The 22,842-nt window shown below is 38.6% G+C and overlaps 1 protein-coding gene across 1 annotated transcript in view; it reads right to left on the reverse strand.

Moving 5' to 3' along the window:
* The window catches only part of LOC117418054 (heparan sulfate glucosamine 3-O-sulfotransferase 6-like), a 36,832-nt gene extending 22,693 nt beyond the window's left edge, over nucleotides 1-14,139 (reverse strand). The window contains exon 1 of the mRNA XM_034030608.3: nucleotides 13,154-14,139. Coding sequence (XP_033886499.2) covers nucleotides 13,154-13,743 — 590 coding nt within the window. The 5' untranslated portion in view covers nucleotides 13,744-14,139. The remainder of the gene's footprint in view (nucleotides 1-13,153) is intronic.
* Nucleotides 14,140-22,842: the final 8,703 nt, after the last annotated feature.

Raw genomic sequence — 22,842 nt, forward strand, 5'->3', positions numbered from 1 at the left:
TTTTCCATATGAGGTCATTAAAAGCAGCCCAGCCACAGCGAGATACAGAGAGTGGGGAAAGATTAACATAATAGGGGGATATCCCAGTGATCTAGGGATTGTAAATATGGGGGATGTGATGCCCCACATAGCCAGCCAGTCGTCCCTCTGGCAAGCGGGCAAGGAAAAAACGTTTGTCGAAAAACATTCGTAAAATCGCCTCAATTAAAATCAATTAATTTTAGGTTGTGCCGTGTTTTTATCTCCTGGTTGCAGGTGTGAGCCCGAACAGCCGAAGGAATTCCAGCCGAGGATCTCCCTGTCAGCTGTGTTGCCTTTGGCACGGAGAGGGAATCTAACACGGGGATGTGTTAAAGTGTGTGGAGAGGAGAAGGGGGCAGCGTTAGCCCTTGGGCTTTCTTTCTTTCTCTTCTGAGAAAGCCAACCAGCACCTGTGAGGAGCAAGAGAATGAATATCTCCTGCCCTTTGACCTGACACTGAACTGGAACAAGTGTACGGCCTTTTGACACCCTGAAATCAGTGACTTTACATGGAGAAATGGAACTTAGACATCACTTAGCAGCATTATCATTGCTCTATCTCTCTCTCTCTCTCTCTCTCTCACACACACACACAGTCTTGCTGACCATATTACAAAGGTTAGATGTGTATTGTGTATCGCTGACCTGTATCTGTCAGGACATGTAACAATATGTAAGGTATCCTTGAGAAAGGCAGTAAAATATTTCTACTTCTTTTTAACATCCTTGTGATTTGTAACATTTTCTAAATTACTTTAAGATATTACCAAAAATAAATAAAAAATCTGCTACTAATACACAGGAGATCAGCACCATATGGTGTGTCTAGTCAATCAAAAACAGTTGAAAAGTCACTAGGAGAATAAGTGCCAATTAAAAGAAAATTAAAAGAATCTCACAGCCAAAATTCCCTGCTCACCAGCTGAAGAAACTAAGGAAACTTTGATAACTATGACACTCCCCTTTAAAGTTAGTCTCGTAACTGATACCTTCAAAGCTCTAAGAGTTTATAGCTACATACCAACCTCAGAAATAACATTGGCATGTTCAGATAATATAAAACAGAATCCTGAAAAATATAATGCTGGAATGTATAGTGTAGAAAAAAGAATAAAGAATAAACTTTGACCCTTGTGCATACATGGACAGAAAATTGGTTTCAAATTGCCAGTTTTGTGCAGGACACAAAACAATTTGCATTCTGACACTCATGCCAGATGCATAACATATACATTTCACATCGCCTCAAGTATTTGGCATCCCAAAAATAATCTAACCTTCCGCCCCCCCCCCCCCCCCCCCAAAAAATGCACAGAAGATGGTCCGCTGTTTCAAGCCCGAGGCAGAACCACATCTGTCTCCGGTTACATAACCCTGAGCCAGGCAAAGAACCCCCAATTGATGCCAGCATGTCTTAAAGCTGTTTAGCCAATTTTCAAATTTGTACTGAGCAATACCTCAGAGGAAACTGGGGTGGCCACAGGCATTTCCAAATAAACATCTCTTGTGCCAGCCGGAATTAACTTTTCAGTCCCAGAGACGGTGAGTTGCAGGCAGTAAGGATACAGAGACAGTGAGAAAAGAGGTAAAAAAGGAGAGAGGGAGAGAGAGAGACTGGTAGTTTTCTCTGCTAAAATTATCAGTGCTAAAACGTTTCCATGTGTTCCCCTGTTTATAGTCGAAGGCTGGTTAAAAAAAAAAAAGGTCAGATAAAATTACAACTGGGGATTTTGATGATGTTTGTGGTTTTCTTTCTCTGTTTTCAGTTACATCCCAGGGATGGGCGCTCTCTGAAAAAGTATTCCTGCATAAATATCTGGCTTTTGCTTGAGCTGCAATCCAGCTGTGCACAATCAGCATCTATGAACCAATTCAAACCATGGCAAAGAAGAAGAGGGAGCTTTTTAATCAAACAGTGCTGAATTGTATTTTGAGTTAAAGCTATGGCAAATTATCTCTTCCCCATTGTGTGTATTTCGGAGGGACTCCCTCAGAAACACTTTTACTCAACAGCAGCACCTACTGGCAGAGACAAAACTGAAGAATCTAGCAGTGTGGTCGTGAAGGTAGTCTTCCTGCTTTTGAATTGAGGGTTCATGGTGTGGAAGTGATAGCACGTACAGTACAGGTCAGGATGGAAGAGAGTTCTCCACCAACGTGCCCCAGAGATCCTGACCTGAGGGACCGCACCTGTCCTGGATTCGCTCCAAAGCCTGACAATTAAGTCTTTAAAAAGCAGTTCTTCATCACCACAGTGTTCTACCCTTAGGCTAATGTAACGGCACTGTTAAAATTCACCAGCCATGTCTTGTACACGAGTAGTGTGGTGAGTGGGTTGAAACCGTCTTTGTTTTGGCCTAAAGGCGCTTGTGGAGGAGAGGACACTTGAATCTCGGCTTTGTGCAATGGCTTCTCCTGAAGAGCTCTTTCCTCTCCACAGCCCTGACAGCCATTAACGTCCTCCACTCTGCCCGTCTCTGAGAGGATGCCTGAGCTTTAATAAGCTTTTCATCTTTAATGAGCACCCAAAACGCTCCCCCTGCTTAAAATACAAAGGAGTGCCAGAAGCGAGGGGCATACGCCCTTCAACAAAATCAGCAATTTGTGTAAAACAAAAAGTTAATGAAATCAAATAATGAAATCATTAAACACAAAACACACTCATACACGAGAAGCAGTTATAATGCAGCTACTGCACTGCCACACAGGTTTGCACTTCATCACAGTCTGCGTATGAGCTGTGTTCACTGGCATTTTTATCAGTGCTTAAAACCGAACCGACAGTACGGTAGATAAAGTACATTTTAAAGGGACATGGCAATGTCTAAAGAGACATTGGGATAGCAAATGTATCTAATTCATTTCAAATACATTTCAAAAGCAAAATACATTGCATATATTAAAACGTAGATCACCATGAGCTATGTAAAGTTAACACACATGCGTAGTGTGGTGAGTGGGTTGAAACCATCTCTGTTTTGGCCCACACATGCCTGGATCCTGATACTAAAAATTGTGCTGAACAATGTCCTCCTAACCAAGTTTCCTCACAGCTGGATAAGCAGGTCTCTCAATATATGTGTGACACACATGTATGTACACCTCTACTGACTGTATGTATACCTCTACTAAATCTCTGTCGATGCGAATATGCATTCCCACCAGGGGGACCATAAATGGTAATGAATGCATGTCAATGGGTGGGTTGGTATTTTCCTTTGTAAGTAAGGTGGAAATTATAGGTCTGTGACCACAAGGCAAAATTATATGGGCCTGTGTTTCTGTGATTTTGAGTGAGCTGTCCATCCAAGCCCAGCTGATAGCTATGATGAAATGGGGACGCTGTCTGGCATCACTGTAAGTATGTTGGTACTTTTGTGGTATGTTCATCAGGTCACATCTCCACCAATATATCCCATTGTGAACAGTTTGCCTGCTGCATTTAAAATGGTCAGTGGCCTTTCTCATTCCTCTAGAGCTCTGCCAAAAACCACAAGAACAATAATTACTAATTTAAGCAACTGAATCCACTCCCAAGGGAGCAGCTCATCGTTGAAAGAACAACAGCAACACTGAGACTGTTGGTCCAGTAGTATAGGAGGCTGTGTGGTCCAGTGGTTAAAGAAAAGGGCTTGTAACCAGGAGGTCCCCGGTTCAAATCCCACTGACTCATTGTGTGACCCTGAGCAAGTCACTTAACCTCCTTGTGCTCCGTCTTTCGGGTAAGACGTAGTTGTAAGTGACTCTGCAGCTGATGCATAGTTCACACACCCTAGTCTCTGTAAGTCGCCTTGGATAAATGCGTCTGCTAAATAAACAAATAATAATAATAATAATAACACTGAAATGCAGAGTGCATGCAGATGACTCTTTCTCATTTGTGTTCCAGCATGTAAGCTGTGTTTAAATTTCTGTAGGTTTTTGCAGCTTTCCCAGACCCCAGTAATTACATACACTCTGAAGTAACTGCACTGTAATTACCAGCAGCAGCAGCACAGTCGGATCAGCAGCCCAGCTTCTGGGCAGAGATATCACGCATAGGAACCCTTTGTTAGCCCCTGACTCCTCTCTTCCAAATTAGAAGCCGAGGAAACCTTGTGCTGCTGTGAGCCTGATAGCTTTTATCCTACCGGAGTTTGGAAAGCATTTAACATGACCTCAGCGCTGCATGATTACAGGTCTGCTATTGTAATAGCTCTGATGATACACTATTAAACACAGCTCTGCCCTTTCCAGAATGACTTTGTGGCATGCAAAGCTATGACACAGTCACCCCTCTCTATCTCCCTGTGCAGGGTTCACCATCAATCTGGCAGCAATTTTGTACCACTCCACTTGCCGCTGCCAGTTGGCTATTGTGGGTTTTTGAGCACTACAGTAGCATCTCACTAAGGTTATATCTCTGACATTTACAAACCTGGAACACAAACGTACTTGTTGATTAATAGGTTTACAACAGGGTTTGATGCAAAGAAAACTTTTCCTTGTAGCTGTGAGAGCAAATCTTAATCCGGACCCACTATGGAACACCAAATTGGTGACATGCACTAGATTGGTACATGAATATGCCTGCTGTGCTACCTCACCCTAACAAGACTTTTAGCAGATACAAACTATTATTATTAATTTGTTTTTAAATTAAGTGGTAAGCCAACTTTTTGAAAGAGGCTGAGAAACATTGATCCTAAAACAAACGTATAAAATATAAACATTATTATCCTGTTTATCTATAAAGCTTACAGACAACATCTGGAGTTTTCCAACTCTCTATTCTCAAATAGAGGGGTAAATTTTCTTTTAGCTCTTTAAAATCCAGCACATTCCAACAGTTAGGACAGCCTGAATAACAAAAAAAGAATTCTGGTGCTTGAAATTCAAACCCTCTTTTTGTGGGAGGTTATAATTACTGTTATTTACAGCAATGGTTCTGTTAAGTTAGGGGTCCTGAAATGTTGAGAGAGAATCCCCTCCTACTTTCCCACAGTATTGTGTATTTTTTGTTTACCCTTGTAGCAGGATCCTTACTTGGCAGGTAAAGAGTAACTTTGTGCTTACAATCCCATTCTACATCATCTCTCTTTCCTTGATCAGCATTCAAACTTATAAATAACCAACATGCAGAACAGTAATGCCACTTTGAGTCAATATTCATTACCACATGTACCCAACATAAAAGGAAAGATTTTACTACTGCTCTCTTGCAAATACATTTTGAAGAAAAAAAAAACAGGTTAGTTTTATCTGACGGTGCTTAAAGGACTATGGGAGGAGATCCCTCAGGTGCAGTCACACAGCCTTGAGCGTTGCAGCCTTTAGCGTTCATGGAAGGAGCCTGGCTTGTGAGCTTCCCAAGATGGCAGCTGACAAAATCGAGAGCACGTGTCAGCATATTAAGGAACACGAGGCCAGGTTCTGGGGTGGAGGCTTAAATCAGACGGATTGAGTGGAGTTGCCTTTCAAAGCAGAACCTGAACAGTAATCCCGGTCAGTGTAACTGCACATCGAGTGCCTCGCTCAGGTAACAAATATATATTTTATTTTTTATTTAAACTGGCACTGGGATGCTCCAAAAAAAGCTATATAAAGAGTGAAACAATGTAACAATTAATCTCTCTGTTTTGGCGTACCATATCGCCAACTTATACGTAGTTCAGGTAAGCTCATGGTATCATATTCATCAGCAATCACAATAATGGCACACCTTTGGCATTGACAGAAACTGGAGATAAGAAGTTTCTTTCAAGCCCAAGCTTTTTGAAGATCCTCGTCAGCTCAAATTTGCAGCACTGGCAGATGAACGGCACTCCTCTAAACTTGGGAAAATGTGGTCATGTCATAATGAATGTGCCAGCATGACTTCAATAGAACACCTGGATGACAAGGCCATTGCTGGAGGTTTCATTACAGATGTTTTCAATGCGCTCTGATCTAATCACTGCCCTTTGAAATGCCTAAGCATCTATCAACACACACGTAAGGCTAAATGAGTGCTGCAGACACCTCTCTCACGAGCTCTACTAACTGTCGTTAAAAACAATTCCAAATGTTAGGGCCTTTTCATTTATAAGGTTGTTCCAAATGATTTGTGGATGGCATCAGCTGTACAGTTGGCAGCTGCTGTAAGCAATGGAATTTCAAATTAATCTGAATCACCTACACCAGTGCTGGGCATAAAGAAGTGCTAAAAATGACATATACAGTATTGTAACTGTAACCACTTCCCCTTTGAGGTGTTCTCTTTTACAGTACCATTGATCCCTTATGTGCATATTGTAAAAACCCTATTATTAATAAGGAAAATCCAATGTTGGTGTACTATAATCATTGTAGTAATGAAAGTCAAAGTAACAGTGATGTATAAAACAATAAGCTGTTCGATGTTGCAGATGTTGCATTCTGAAAAGGTGGGGTATTTGCAAGATATGAAAAGGAAGGTTCAGGAATTTACACAGGCACTGTTACCCACTGGCACAGTTGATTTAGACAATACTTCACATGTCTTCTACTGTATATTTTGTTTTATATCTGTGCTCTGTGATGAAGTTCCAAGCAGAGCTGTCCTTACAAAGGTAACAAGAAATTCTCCTGTCAGGACACTGCACTCTGATTATTGTTAATAAAACAATGAATAATCCTCTCCCTACACCGAAACCCTAACCTTAAGGTCAATATCCTATACTCCAGTCATAACACATCTAATGTTTGGCAGTGAATAAGCGTTTTTGTTACTTTAAAAAAAAGTGACTGGAGGTGCTGACTTCCTCAGTTGTCCTGACAGGAACATTTCGTGGTACGTTTGTAGACACTGCCCGAGTGGACTGTGTGTTTGGCATTAGCAGCGAGCGGGCGAGCAGGCGGGCCGGCAGAAGGGACACACACACAGCTGAAAGCATGCACATCAGTCACCACAGCGAGAGAGGTAGAGCACAATGCTAATCATGCAAGATGACTTGACTGCAGTCCAATCTCACCCAGCTCTGGAGCTGTGAGTGAGGGGACGGTGCCAAACACATTCCGGGCTTTTGCAAATTAGGAAGAGACTATTAAAAAACAATATGTTGTCTGGGCTTTTTGAGTCAGTGTCTAAGAGAGTGATTCATAAGCACTGCACTGTAACTTACCACAAAGGAGACACTACCAGGACTTGTTGCAGCAGAAGGTGGTGCACCTTGGTGGTTAGAGCCCAGGGCCAGGGCATCTTTCTGGGTTACAACACGAGACATCAGTCAAGTCACTTGGCCAACTTCTGTCAAGTTTCCATCTGGCTGAAGAGTTTCATAAAGGAATGAACTCACTGGAGATTAAGTTGCAGCTCAGTTGGGTCATAACCAGAACATAATTAACCATGAAGGTCCAGACATTTATGACTTGTCATCACTCCCAGAACGAGGCCTTTTTTTAAATTATCATCCTCAATCATAAGAAAATAAGGGCCAGATTGCCAAAGCACACACTCCTGTCTTCAATAAATAAGGGCCAGATTGTCAAAGCACACACTCCCGTCTTCAATAAATAAGGGCCAGATTGCCAAAGCACACACTCCTGTCTTCAATAAATAAGGGCCAGATTGTCAAAGCACACACTCCCGTCTTCAATAAATAAGGGCCAGATTGTCAAAGCACACACTCCTGTCTTCAATAAATAAGGGCCAGATTGTCAAAGCACACACTCCTGTCTTCAATAAATAAGGGCCAGATTGTCAAAACATACACTCCTGTCTTCAATAAATAAGGGCCAGATTGTCAAAGCACACACTCCTGTCTTCAATAAATAAGGGCCAGATTGTCAAAGCACACACTCCTGTCTTCAATAAATAAGGGCCAGATTGTCAAAGCACACACTCCTGTCTTCAATAAATAAGGGCCAGGTTGTCAAAACATACACTCCTGTCTTCAATAAATAAGGGCCAGATTGTCAAAGCACACACTCCTGTCTTCAATAAATAAGGGCCAGATTGTCAAAGCACACACTCCCGACTTCAATAAATAAGGGCCAGATTGCCAAAGCACACACTCCTGTCTTCAATAAATAAGGGCCAGATTGTCAAAGCACACACTCCCGTCTTCAATAAATAAGGGCCAGATTGTCAAAGCACACACTCCTGTCTTCAATAAATAAGGGCCAGACTGTCAAAGCACACACTCCTGTCTTCAATAAATAAGGGCCAGATTGTCAAAGCACACACTCCTGTCTTCAATAAATACTATGTTTTGAAAGGAGAAAAAAAGGGTTTAAGAAATGAAAACTGAACACACACACACACACACACAAACACACACACACATAATATTAAACAAGTAACAGTGTGGTTTTCTGATATGGATTGCAAATGTTATTCATAACAACTGTAGCTGCTGTGTTAATTATAGCCTGATTAACACCTAATTAATGACAATCCCCTCCCCCATGAAATAATAGTGGAAAAGGTGATGCACTATATCCTAATCAGATAGCTGTGAATCATTAGCGGTATCTTAAGTCAACATTCCTGCTGTTGTAATTAATCGAAACACACAGCTGTGCTACAAAAGCAGCCTCTTTTGCACAATCTGCAAAATGCAAAACATCCCCACCGTGGAACATTTAAATTAGCTAATTGCGACAGAATTTGTTGAGCTCATTGCGCTGATGCCACATTGGGCAATTAGCTTCATAGGAACTCCACGCTGTCACCTCATATGCAGCCTAATGCAGCGATAGGGTTATAAACTCAGTGGGAAAAAAGGAAACAAAGGAGATCCCAATTTGTCAGCCTACTTTAAGTTAAATGATAAACCGATGCAGAGAATGAATCGGCTAATGTTGCATCTGCATTCGCTTTGCTCATGCCTGATGAGATGCTTGTTAACATTTTGGCACCCATCACTTTTCCACAGTGTAATTAATGGTAAGCACTAATTTGATGTTAGAGGATTTTCCTCTGGGAATCTGCAACATTAAAACCGGTGTGTCACAGCATAACGTTTGCTCTGTTTTGTGCTGTAAGGGGGAAAAATAAGACTTGCAGTTCTTTAATTTAAGAACTGCTTATAGCAGCTCTTAAATTAAAATGAACCTTATTTCTTGTCTTGCACATGCTATCCTGACAAACTGATGAATGAAGTAAAGTAGGAATAAGTAAGTACTAGCAACTTGACTCTGTAATGCAATAAGTTTACAAAGTGTCACTCCATTCAGGAGGATTGGTCATCTAAACATTTTTTTTTTCTGTCACACTGTAAACACAAAACCTACTATTATTTATGAACAACACAAAATGACACAGGGAACAGGATGAAACGGATAGGCTACAGTCCAAAGTATCCACATTGGCCCACATCAGTCACAGAGCCCCAGAGACATCCCACTGCCACTATCCCTAGATACACAACGTCAATAAACAGGATTTTATTGGCATGGGACTGAATAGCCTGCCAATGGCCGGGACCCTAACACCTAGTATTTATTGACAAGTGTTTGTAATGAGCTGTGCTGACAAGCAGGAGAGCAGCTTGCTGAGTGGCTGATCAATGACTCCTCTCTGGCCCTGCGCGTTCCCTTCTCTGAGATAGTGTGAACTGCTGTGAGCTTTCAGTCATTTACAGAGGGACTGCTGGGGTTTGAAAGGCTATTGACATTTGCTCAATACCTGTGTTAATAAACAGGCTTGTTGCTACACTAATTGGACAAAAATAAAGTTGAAGTACCCTCCTTGAGTACAATTGGAAGGAATAATGCAACTGCTTTATACTCTCGGCACTGACTGTATTTTAAAGATAATTTGAATGTTTCTTTTAAAGGGAATGTATAATGCTAACCCTGTTACTACTGCATGCTTGTTGTAGGGGTTTATCAACAGGTTCAAATAAATAGTAAAAATGAGGTCAAGTGTGCATAGAAAAGTGTGCCGGCATTTTGAAGGAAAATATATCAGTGGTTTACAGCAAACAAACAATGGTCTTAAGGGCAATATTTGCCCTTCAAAATCATTAATCATTAATCAAAATACATTTTGCTTATATCGTACAAAACAAAACAGCTTGCTGTTGAATGTACTACACTAAAACATGAATACATGTTCACAAATAATATACTTGAATTAATAGAAAAGTGCTATAGTATCCAGATCTGTGGTATGATTTATTCTAATTACGTTTACCTGTTTTTCTTTATTAATAAACTCAGAGTAATTAGAAGGAATGTTTTTTTAAAATTAACTCGAATAAGTTCCTACCCCACCTGCAATGTGGTCATTTTGAAATCAGATGCAGATTCACTTCAGAAATAAATATGCTTTGCAAATGTTAGCACTACCAAGACTTTTTGTTTTAACAGTTTTACCACAGCATTGCGCTTTTATTCTAAAGAAGAAAAGTTCAACAGCAAGCTGAATCAGAACTACAGAACTTGCAGATACTTGTTTCACAATAGATTTTTTTTTCTCTAAATTCTAAATACAGCTAGGGCAATTAAAAGCTTTGAAACTGTATATTCACATATGAAGATGGTCTATTCTGCAACAGTTTTATGCAGTGGTTTTATGAAATTTTTAATGGAAGTAAGATAGTAGCATGAAGCTAATCTAACCCTCTGTTATAGAAAACTTAGCCTTACACAATGCCAGCTTATGTCCCAAATGTTTATAAATGATTTAAAATAAAGTTTATATCAGAACATTTTCAAACTGAATTTGAAATAAATGTTGCATTACAGTCACATAAGCCAAGGCAACTAATACAGCAGTTATACTTATTCAAAAATCACTAAACAAGTACAGTGTATCTTTCCGGGCATTAATTACAGTGTTTAGACCAAAAAGAAAATAAACCAGTCAATCGAGTAAAGATATGCACTGCTTAAAATTACCTCTTGGAATGGTTTGTCTCCATCCTTGCAATAGTGCTTGAGGGCAAAAAGATGTTATTCATAATACTGTATACACTACATCTGCATTATACTTGCAGCATGCATACCCATCATTATTATTATTTCTAGTTGTTTATTTAGCAGACACCTTTATCCAAGGCAACTTACAAAGACTAGGGTGTGTGAATTATGCATCAGCTTCAGAGTCACTTACAATAACATCTCACCTGAAAGACGGAGCACAAGGAGGTTAAGTGACTTGCTCAAGGTCACACAATGAGTCAGTGGCTGAGGTGAGATTTGAACTGAGGACCTCGCCCTTTTCTTTAACCACTGGACCACACAGCCTCCTATGATTAATATAGCCTATATATTAATATAGTCTAAATGGTTGTGTCATTCAGGTTTGCAGGTCTTTTCCCATCAGTTATTCAATGATTTCAATTACTGAACGATCTATCCATACTTCAGAATTTTCCATTTGTGCCAGTCTGGAGCTGGGCATATATACACATGTATGCACATGTGAACAGTGAAACATATATACATATATTTCACCTTTTTTATGTATTTTCTTTCCATATGGGTGGATTTTGGACTGTCCTCCTTTTGTAGGGGGTATGAGATATTAAATCCATTAATAGCACAGGTATTTTTCCTCTAAACGTTTCCCGGTGGTGGTTGTCTGGGCATGCCTACATGAATATAATTGTATGAGGAAAGATAACTGGAAGTGCCTCAGGACTCCTTGGTATTGTTTGTTTTGAATCTACTCAAGCAAGAGTAAGTGTAAAATGTATTTAAATGCATGTGAAATGCTTCTGTAGCCTTCTGGTATTAACTTCTGAATGGCATTACTTATTTTGGAATAAGCCCTTGTGTGTAATTGTCTGTTTTTCTGTGTATAGTGTAGAAGTTTTAGGACCATATTCACAAAGCATTTACCACTGTGCTAAATTATTAGTATTTTTGTACAACATCCGGAGTAATTTATTTCAAGCTTTTTAATACCAAAGCTTTTTTTCTAAAATAAATAAATAAAACTAGTGTAGCACAGAGGTATATGCTTTGTGAACGTTTACATTGCATATTATAATGTAACGTTGATCTAACATAGTACTGCTGTACTGTATATTTAAATTAAACATACAAGTTACTTTGCAGTGACACGTTTAAAGGCTTTGCAGTCCACCGTCATATATATTCCTACAGCAACAGCAATATGTACAGTTTTGAATAAGTGATTGATGGTTTTATAAGCGAGTTTTTGGTTTGGGGTATATTGGGAATAGGAGTTTATTAGTGTCTGGGACGTACACAAACTTTGAACTGCATTCTACTGTATCTAAGGTCTGCTCTTTTAATGAATATGCACTGATTTTGCTAACAGATGTATTCATTAAACTAGTTAAATAATAGATTACATTAATTATTTGCTCTTGAAAAAATAGGCACTTACACATACCCAGCATGTTTGTTTTAAAGCACCCAGTAACACGAATGGAGCTCTAATGCTATAACAGCTGTAATTAAATAGGTTATCTATTAATCTTAAGCAAGCATCGCAATGTCTTACAGCACAGTTAACTTAAGCAAATGTTAAACATTATCAACTACATATATTTTAACTATAGCCTACTAGTATTAATCGCATCTGCCGCTGTATTTAACATGCACTTGCTCAATGCATTTAAATAACAGTCTTACGCCTCCAACAAGTAATACGATTACAATACTTTAAAAAAAATACGATACGTTGCATTTTATGACAACCATGCGATGATCAATATTTCATGAATACGTTACAGACCAAATACCATAATATCCATTTAACCGGTTAATGACTGAAGCATGGTTACTCTAACTAGTGTTACAATCTAATAATGTTCCACACATTCTAACATTTGCAGCCAGAAATTGTATTTTTTAATACACTCTTGTGTGTTTTGCCTCAACCACCTGTGTACAGTAAGTGCCAACCAGAGAGCCGCCACTTCTCCCTGTAAAAAGACGACATTATTGCATAGCCTATATTTTACGAGCATAACATCAAAATAACTAATAATAATAATAATAATAATAATAATAATAATAATAATAATAATAATAATAATAATAATAATAATAATAAAGCTAGACAGCATAGTGGTATATTTAATTATATAGCTATTATGGAGAGCGTATTTTTAAATGTGTTTCTGCATGATAACTTACAGACCCCGATTAAGTTCCAACGTCAAGAGTTGGTGTTAGATCCTGCGTTTTTTAATTTTTTTTTTGTCCTTACCTGTACCACTCCAGCCCCTTGTCATAAAACCTGTCGAAGAAATGGGGCTCGGCACCTACAGCTCTGACGTCGGGGTGAATCCTAAGAAACTCCAGCAGCGCGCGGGTACCCCCTTTCTTCACACCGATGATGATCGCCTGCGGGAACTTTCTACTCCCAAAGCTATTGAAAACTGATATGCTGCTGCTGGCATCTTGGAACTGCTCCTTGTCCCCATCAGAAATATGCCTTTGCACGTCTCCCATCTGTTGCAGGACAGAATGCAGTTTGTCTGAACCAGGCAGCGCTTTCGCCCCAGAACGTTGCAAAGTTCTGTTAGTCTTAACTGGTGAATTCGGCGTGTTTTTGGCAAAACCTGCTCCATCCAAAATGTTGTTTTGCACGTCAAAGCCATTCTGTCCATTGTGGTTTTTACTAGTGCTGGTAGCGGGATGGTGATCATACATTGGTCGTGGCAGAGTCTCGCAGTATCCTGTCAGACAGTAAAATAAATAAGTGAAAATAATGATCATGGTAAAAAATACCGACACTTTGGATTGTGCCTTCAACAGTCCAAGGTTGACCCTATTTCTCCAAATACTACATCCCATGAGTCGCTATCCTGATCAAAATGCCAGCTGAAAAACTTAGGAAACATGCCTTGTCTTTCTCAAATATGGACAATTTGTTTTGTAAAATGTACAAGATCTTTTCAAACTGCGTCGGTCGTGCAAATGCCGACAGAGGGTAAGCGTGTCGCGATTTTCTCCAAATATATAGAAATATCACGCACTGTATGCACGGCTTCTTCATATACTATACAAGTGTGCGTTCTTCTTTTTAGACATTTTTATTTCCATTTTAGCAGTTTTGTTTTGCTTAAGTCCTTCTACTCCTGTGTTTTAAAAACCTCAATTCACAGACGCGTCTTTTTCATTTTCATTACTATTTGCAAATGATGTGAACAATAAGCACGGTCTCTCATCCGCTCCTCCAGAATCACTTGTTTTCCGTGCCACACTTCTTGCCTTCTATGATTGTGTTCCACGCCCCGCTCTGAAAAACCACACACCCCCTTTTGGTTTTGTCTCTCAGAGCAAGGTGCTGTACATTTGCTTAAGCACAAGTATTTTAAAAACATAATATACAGATTCTCAATTGTGTCACCGGTGCTCATTATTATTATTATTATTATTATTATTATTATTATTATTATTATTATTATTATTATTATTATTATTAGTAGTAGTAGTAGTAGTAGTAATATTGTTATTATTATTATTATTATTATTATTATTATTATTATTATTATTATTATTATTATTATTATTATTATTATAATAATAATAATAATAATAATAATAATAATAATAATACATTTTCACTTTATGCCACTATTAACAGCAAAATTGTAAAGCATTTTAGGCACACGCAGCCCATGCAATTGTATGTGGCCCCAGGTATGGAAGGCCATCCGAGTTTCAACGACGTATTGATTTAGACCAATCAGAATACATAAAACAAACTATGTGTTCTAAATAAATGTACATTAACTTCGCATTGTCTACTTAGGGGCTGGTCATATTACAGTAGTACCTACATAAGGGCTGGTCATTTAACAGGACAGTAGTACCTATGTAGGAGCTGGTCATTGTACAGTGTCCAGCAGGTGGCAGTAGTTTGTATATATGTATGGTTAGTCCTTGGTGTAGTTGTAAATATTCTACACAGATAACTCCACCTCCCCAAAATCTGCATTTATTTACCCAACTACTAAAATAAATGCATAAATTAAAATCTGTTTTAAAAATCCTCAATTCTACTCACGGTCTTCTAGAGTAATCCCAAAGCTAACGAGTGTTTTGGGAATCAAAGTTAAGCTCTGAGCAAACAATGTTGATGAAAATATTCACAGATGATTATGCCAAACTCAGCTGTCATCACAACTCTGTCTCTGTTGGCAACCTTGAGCTGATGCATGCAGGTTGGCACAAAGTTGGCACATAACCGCAGAACGACTAGAGGAATTGTAAACTGTAGAAAGCCACCCCAGCTAAGAGAGAGAGAGAGAGAGAGAGAGAGAGAGAGAGAGAGAGAGAGAGAGAGAGAGAGAGAGAGAGAGACTCTCTCAGAGAGAGAGCGAGAGAGCGAGCAAGCACAGATTGCCTTTTTGTAGTTCCATTAAGTCTCTTTTTAGCTGCTAAAGCAAATGCAAAACTGGCTGCCATTCGAGATGAAACAGCCCTCTACCCTATTTAACCAGAGTACAAAGATGCATGATACCTGAGGAGGCTTGGGAGGACGCTGTTGCAAAGTGTCCTCCTGCATTAAGTTTCAGTCAGGTTAGGTGAGGGGGCTTTTGAGCCTCTTCTGTACACATCGGGAACAAAAGAAATGATCGTTTGTATGATCAAATACAGACCGTCACTGCAATGCAAACATGATGAAGCGTGTATTTCAGTGGAGTGTTATTGCATGCAAAATAGACACTGCTGCGGCCAAAAAATATGGACACATGAACATCTATTGTTCATCTAACCCCTCGCCGATCTGAGTGGCTGATGACAGGGAATGCTGTGCCGTTATGAGATTGAACCTGTAGTATTTTGCAAAATGGCGTGTTCTGAAGAAGCATATATATTATTATTTTTTTAAGTACTGCTTTCCAACACATTCTGGCAGACTTTGAAAGTAACGTACAGAGATTAATGTATTGAATTTCTGATATAACATCAGCTTACTTCAAGACCTCCGGGCAAAGCATGCAAATGCTTTTTTATTCTGAACTCCGTTTCAACTCCAAGATACACTAAAAGCTGTTTGCGTGTTTTTTGATTAGCATACAGGAACAATCTGATAATCTGATAATCTTCTGCACTAGAAGCAAATTGAACGTTCACTGTATATGTTAGGTAATATCCAAAAAAAAAAAATAAATAAATAAATAAATAGTGGCCATAATTGTTTGAAGAAATTAATATAGTTCCAAAACCATGCAATACACTGTTATTATGTCTGTTTTTGCAGTGGACAGTGCTCAAACATTCCAGGTAGACAATCAAGCAGCTAGTGAGCACCCTCATAGCTAATAAGGGTGTAATACCCCGATTTGCATGTGGAAATAACATTAATTGCAGCTAATTAACATATATGCAAAACGAGGATTTGATTTGTTGTGGAAGGCAAAACTTGAAGGTTAAGCTCCTATGCTATCAGGGAAAACACATTAATTAAGCTAATTTTCGCTAATTACCATATACAAATGAGGTTAATTGGAAAACAGAGGGAAGTTTTTTTTTCTTAAAAATGAAAAAATAAATAAATACAATAAAATCGATTAAATCAATTGTTTGGGCATTTGTGACTATCAGATAGGTAGGTTTTGTTTATCCAAACAGCATGTGTCTGAACGCAAGTCTGATGACATCATTTTGTATTGGGATGACATTATACCTCAGGTTTAAAGAATGCCCTCCCATACTCCCTAATTTAAATATATAATTATAAGCAGGGTTTGACCATGGGTGACCTTGGCCCAGTGCTATAAAACAAAGGAAACAATCTGAACAAATAAGCATGAAACATTTAAAGTTACTGGTACTAATAAAAAATAGTGCATTAAATGCAATTCGATATTTTATGTAACTAAAGAGCATTTTAGGTTCGACAGCATAATATAACCCTCTCTTCCTTGAGGAAGAGCCCGACAAACAGGCTGTGGTCTTCGATTTATTATATTCAGTTTCTCCTCTAGTTCATTCAATCATCAGTTCAACTGACAACAACTGGGGTTTGTCACAAAAACCACAGAAAACAATGTAAACAGTAGACAACTCCACCTGCTTTCAAGTTTTCTTATGTCTGTCAGTCCCAAAGGTGGATTGCTTTTTGAATTAACAGTAAATGATCAACAGTAATTTTTTTATGAGTTTCTTTTATAAACCATTCAAAGCACCCTGTAGCAATTTATTGTAACAGAGAATGGCACTTACACTGATTTCAATATGTGTTTATCGCATATTATTTAGACAGTGTTTATAGGGTAAAAAGAGTGAAATACATGAAGAATGTGCTAGATGTTTGTTGCACAGTCCTCTCCGAATCATTGTGTATTCCATATAGATATATCTTGGAAATGGGCAGGTAACAGCAAGTGGAAAGTGCTTTGCATACATTAATGACTTCCTTAACAAGAGTGCATTAGATGCATTAGATTATTGATCCCCATCATCCATAACCTGGCAGGATGTCAGTGAATTTCAGACAGTTATTACAAGGATCCATTGCAACTTAAAAAGTTTCTAATGGCATTTAGCATATTATTGACCCGCTTTGTGAGTGAATGTGTAGTTTGAAATATCTTGCATCATGGAAGATGGGCAATCCATATTTAATGGGATTTCTTGTCTTATTGAAGACAGTTCCCCTATATATATGTATGTGTGTGTATATATATATAAAATGGTACACTAAAGGTGACATCTAAAAGCATTCCCAAATGGTTCCAATTATGAAATCTGATCGTTTTATGAAAGTACTACATACATAACCTGTCAGAGTGAAGGCAGTGTGTATGGATTTGGCTTGTCATGTTTGGTAAAACACATGTCAATTTGCCTAAACTATCATTTGGAAATGTAAACTTGTTTTTTTTGTTAGGGAGAACATAACTGTTTTTGGAAATTCCTTCTTGTGTTAAATTAATTTAGAGAGCCCAATAGCCCTCCATTTGTGCATCAACCAACAAGGTAAAGAAAAGGAATCACTGTTAACACTACTTTCTTCTACTAACACAGCTAACACATATACAAGCCACTTAACTTGCCTATTTGAAGCACATGTTATTAGTATTACAGCAAGAGAGTGTTTGAATACTGCAATAGTATTACTTTATGGCAAACCAGTGACTATTTCCAAAGTCTGTTAAAGAAATGTAATAATGCTTTTGCAATTATTTGGTACATTTGCACTCCACCTTAAACAAACATCTAAAAATGTGAAGGACTGGAAAGCAGACTTTGACAAGATATAAATCACCCATTTACTAGTGAGTTTGGTCTAATATTGGCCAGTTGCAGAGATCTTGATTACAGACCCCATGCAGCAGTAAAATACAAGTGCACTATGCACTCTTATTGTCATGCATAATGCTAAAGCAATGCTAGCTGTCATGTTTAAACAACTGAGGAAAGTACCAGTTTGTCCAACAGTAAACCCCTGTTTGAATTACATGTGAAGCAGCATCAACTGGATTTTAGAACTAGGTTATCACTCCTTTCAACAGGCAAAATGAACTAGTTTAACGACGTAGCGTCTCTGGTCTAGATTAGCAAGCGGGCACCATTCATTTCGGTGCTCTTTAGTCTGTATTGTGATACACAAGCACACAAGACGCAGCTGGGTGAAGGTACATGTCGCGTGCGCATTGGAGTACAATGCAAGGCAGGCAGCTGAAAAGGAATCACGATACAGCCTCAACCACCATGTTCCACATGCTTTTCAGTAAACAGAGCCCAGAACATATAATCTGGTAAGGACTGTAAAAATAAACGTGTTTTATTATGGGAGTGTCAGTGCTGTTTAAAGTTGGACTTACTTGGATGCTTTCATTTTGAAATGTTACATGACGAGTGATGCATGACAGAGTCAAACAAAAAATGTGGGATTTAAGGGCTGTTTAAAGGAATTCATTTTTAAGGGCAATAGAGATTAGCTCACTAATTAGTTTATTATTTTTAATTTCAACTGTTTTATAGATCCCACAATAGACCTAATTTTCAAACATATCAGATTCAAAAAACAACTGCAAAGTTACAGTTATGGCTATGTTCTGGTTTGTTCCAGTCTAACTGGATCTAATATATATATATATATATATATATATATATATATATATATATATATATACAGACGTGCTCAAATTTGTTGGTACCCCTCCACAAAAAACGAAGAATGCACAATTTTCTCTGAAATAACTTGAAACTGACAAAAGTAATTGGCATCCACCATTGTTTATTCCATATTTAATAGAAATCAGACTTTGCTTTAGATTTTTTATTCAACATAATATTGTAAATAATAAAACAAATGAAAATGGCATGGACAAAAATGATGGGACCGCTAACCTAATATTTTGTTGCACAACCTTTAGAGGCAATCACTGCAATCAAACGTTTTCTGTAACTCTCAATGAGACTTCTGCACCTGTTAACAGGTAGTTTGGCCCACTCTTCCTGAGCAAACTGCTCCAGCTGTCTCAGGTTTGATGGGTGCCTTCTCCAGACTGCAAGTTTCAGCTCTTTCCATAGATGTTCGATAGGATTCAGATCAGGACTCATAGAAGGCCACTTCAGAATAGTCCAATGTGTTGTTCTTATCCATTCTTGGGTGCTTTTAGCTGTGTGTTTTGGGTCATTATCCTTTCGGAGGACTCATGACCTGCGACTGAGACAGAGCTTTCTGACACTGGGCAGTACGTTTCGCTCCAGAATGCCTTGATAGTCTTGAGATTTCATTGTGCCCTGCACAGATTCAAGGCACCCTGTGCCAGGCGCAGCAAAGCAGCCCCAAAACATAACCGAGCCTCCTCCATGTTTCACTGTAGGTATGGTGTTCTTTTCTTTGAAAGCTTCATTTTTTCATCTGTGAACATAGAGCTGAGGTGACTTGCCAAAAAGCTCCAGTTTTGACTCATCTGTCCAAAGGACATTCTCCCAGAAGGATTGTGGCTTGTCAATATGCATTTTAGCAAATTCCAGTCTGGCTTTTTTATGTTTTTCTGTCAAAAGTGGAGTCCTCCTGGGTCTTCTTCCATGGAGCCCACTTTCGCTCAAAAAGCGACGGATGGTGCGATCAGAAACTGACGTACCTTCACCTTGGAGTTCAGCTTGTATCTCTTTGGCAGTTATCCTAGGTTCTTTTTCTACCATTCGCACTATCCTTCTGTTCAATCTGGGGTCGATTTTCCTCTAGCAGCCGCGCCCAGGGAGGTTGGCTACAGTTCCATGGACCTTAAACTTCTTAATAATATTTGCAACTGTTGTCACAGGAACATCAAGCTGCTTGGAGATGGTCTTGTAGCCTTTACCTTTACCATGCTTGTCTATTATTTTCTTTCTGATCTCCTCAGACAACTCTCTCCTTTGCTTTCTCTGGTCCATGTTCAGTGTGGTGCACACAATGATACCAAACAGCACAGTGACTACTTTTCCCCATTTAAATAGGCTGAATGACTGATTACAAGATTGGAGACATGTGTGATACTAATTAAAGAAACTAATTAGTTTGAAATATCACTATAATCCAATTATTTATTATCTTTTCTAAGGGGTACCAACAAATGTGTCCAGGCCATTTTAGAATATCTTTGTAGAATAAGCAATAATTCATCTCTTTTCACAGCTTCTTTGCTTTATTCTATGACATACCAAAGGCATGCAAGTATACATGATAAAATAGCTTTTAATTTCATCACTTTTCAGGAGGAATGAAGCATTATTTCAATGAGCTGTAAGGGTACCAACAAATTTGAGCACGTCTGTATATAAGGGTGTGTGACAGTGGCTTCAACCTCTTAGGGGAGTGCTGATATTATAGTATATCACACACCCTGGAGTGCCTTATTGCTCTTATAAAATGGGTTCAATAAATAAAAAAAAAATTAAAAGTAAAAACTTTTTTAATTAGCAAAAAAGTCATTTTTATTAAATATCCTTCAGCCTAAAACTGAGCTAAGAAAAAATAGTTCCATGTAACTTAAAATTTTTAAAAATGCATTCATTACAAAAAATAGAAGCTATTTATAGATGAGGGGAAGCTGTAAAAAAAAGGCCAACAAGATGCTCGGATATAAAGTGTTGAATTTAAATCAAGTGTTTGTTAAATGTTAAAACTTTACAATGCATTAGTAAGACCACATCTAGAATATTGTGTTCAGTTCTGGTCACCTTGTTAGAAAGAGTGCAAAGAAGAGCAACCAGAATTATCCCGGGTTTAAAAGGCATGTCGTATGCAGACAGGCTAAAAGAATTGAATCTATTCAGTCTTGAACAAAGAAGACTATGCGGTGATCTGATTCAAACATTCAAAATCCTAAAAAGGTATAGACAATGTCAACCCAGGGGACTTCTTTGACCTGAAAAAAGAAACAAGGACCAGGGGTCACAAATGGAGATTAGCTAAAGGGGCATTCAGAACAGAAAATAGGAGGCACTTTTTTACACAGAGAATTGTGAGAGTCTGGAACCAACTCCCCAGTAATGTTGTTGAAGCTGACACCCTGAAATCCTTCAAGAATCTGCTTGATGAGATTCTGGGATCAATAAGCTACTAACAACCAAACGAGCAAGATGGGCCGAATGGCCTCCTCTCGTTTGTAAACTTTCTTATGTTCTTATGTTCTTATAGGATAATCTTGATTCAGAGGCACCATGGTAATGGTGATCCCTATGCTTTTCCCATGAATTGTTTTGCTATAGTGTACGACACCTCAATGTGATTTGTACATTTTGCTGTTCTTTTACCATGATATACCAGCAAGTAGCACAGTAAACCTTTATTAGGGGTATTCTAAACTCAGAAATTCCGCTGTGATATTCTAAACTCAGACATTCCGCTGTGATATTCTAGACTCAGAAATTCCGCTGTGATATTCTAGACTCAGAAATTCCGCTGTGACATTCTTTAGTGCAGCAGTCAGAAATCCCACCGATCATCAGAGACTGGGAGCTGAACCCTCAGAAAGCACACTAGACACTGCAGGAACACAAGCTGACACTTTCCAATAAGTGGTGGGATTCAAAACAGGATTTCCTGTTGAATTATATTGGCATATTCATCAATTCACAGTAATTCCAACCCTTTTTCACGTGAACTGGCATTTATTGAAAAGTGTGGCAGGACAAAAGGCACACTCTTAACGCTGTAAGTCAGTTTAATAAGAGCACCTCTTTGTCAGTCTTATAGCAATCTCTAAAAAAATAAGGAATGTTTTCAGCCTAAATGAGCAAAGCAGTCAAAACAGCCAGGCTTGATTACTGCTTTGTGTCCCTGCAGACTTTGACACCCTGTTTACGGCAATGGGAATTATTGGTTTAGATTGAAACTAGAGAGGCTGTGAAACTATAATTAGCATTTTTGTCAAGCAGCTGCATTTAACAACACAGGGAAGTGAAAAACACTTGGAAGCAAAGAGCTGTGAAAAGATATCCAGTAATTTGAAAGACATGTGCACTGCAATATTGGGAGGGGGGCGGGGTGTTCTTCTTCTTCTTTGTGAATTTAGCGCTCATGTAAGATGAATGAGACGTGTTCCTCTCTAGCTTTTTTCAAGCAGAGACAAATTGTGGTGAATTATGTGATATTTGAATCAGTCTCTTAGTTTGATTATTAGACCCAAGAAACAAAAGGACAATGCAGGAATTAACACACAACAATTTGCGCGATTTCTTGCACATACCTCGAATCATTGTTTAAATTCTATATTTTACATCTCTAAGAAAACACTTTATTTTAGAGCAGGGGTGTCCCATCACGGTCCTGGAGGACTATTCCACTCCAGGTTTAACAGGTAGAATGAGATAGAACTACTTCAGGGTCTGGATGGAGGTTTAACTGGTTCAATTAAACCATTTAGAACAGGGTTGAAACAAAGACCAGGAGTGGAAGGGCCAATATTTCTCACACCTGTCTTAGAGAATAAATAATTTGCT

This window comes from Acipenser ruthenus, chromosome 13 (assembly GCF_902713425.1).
Source record: "Acipenser ruthenus chromosome 13, fAciRut3.2 maternal haplotype, whole genome shotgun sequence".
NCBI lineage: Eukaryota > Metazoa > Chordata > Actinopteri > Acipenseriformes > Acipenseridae > Acipenser > Acipenser ruthenus.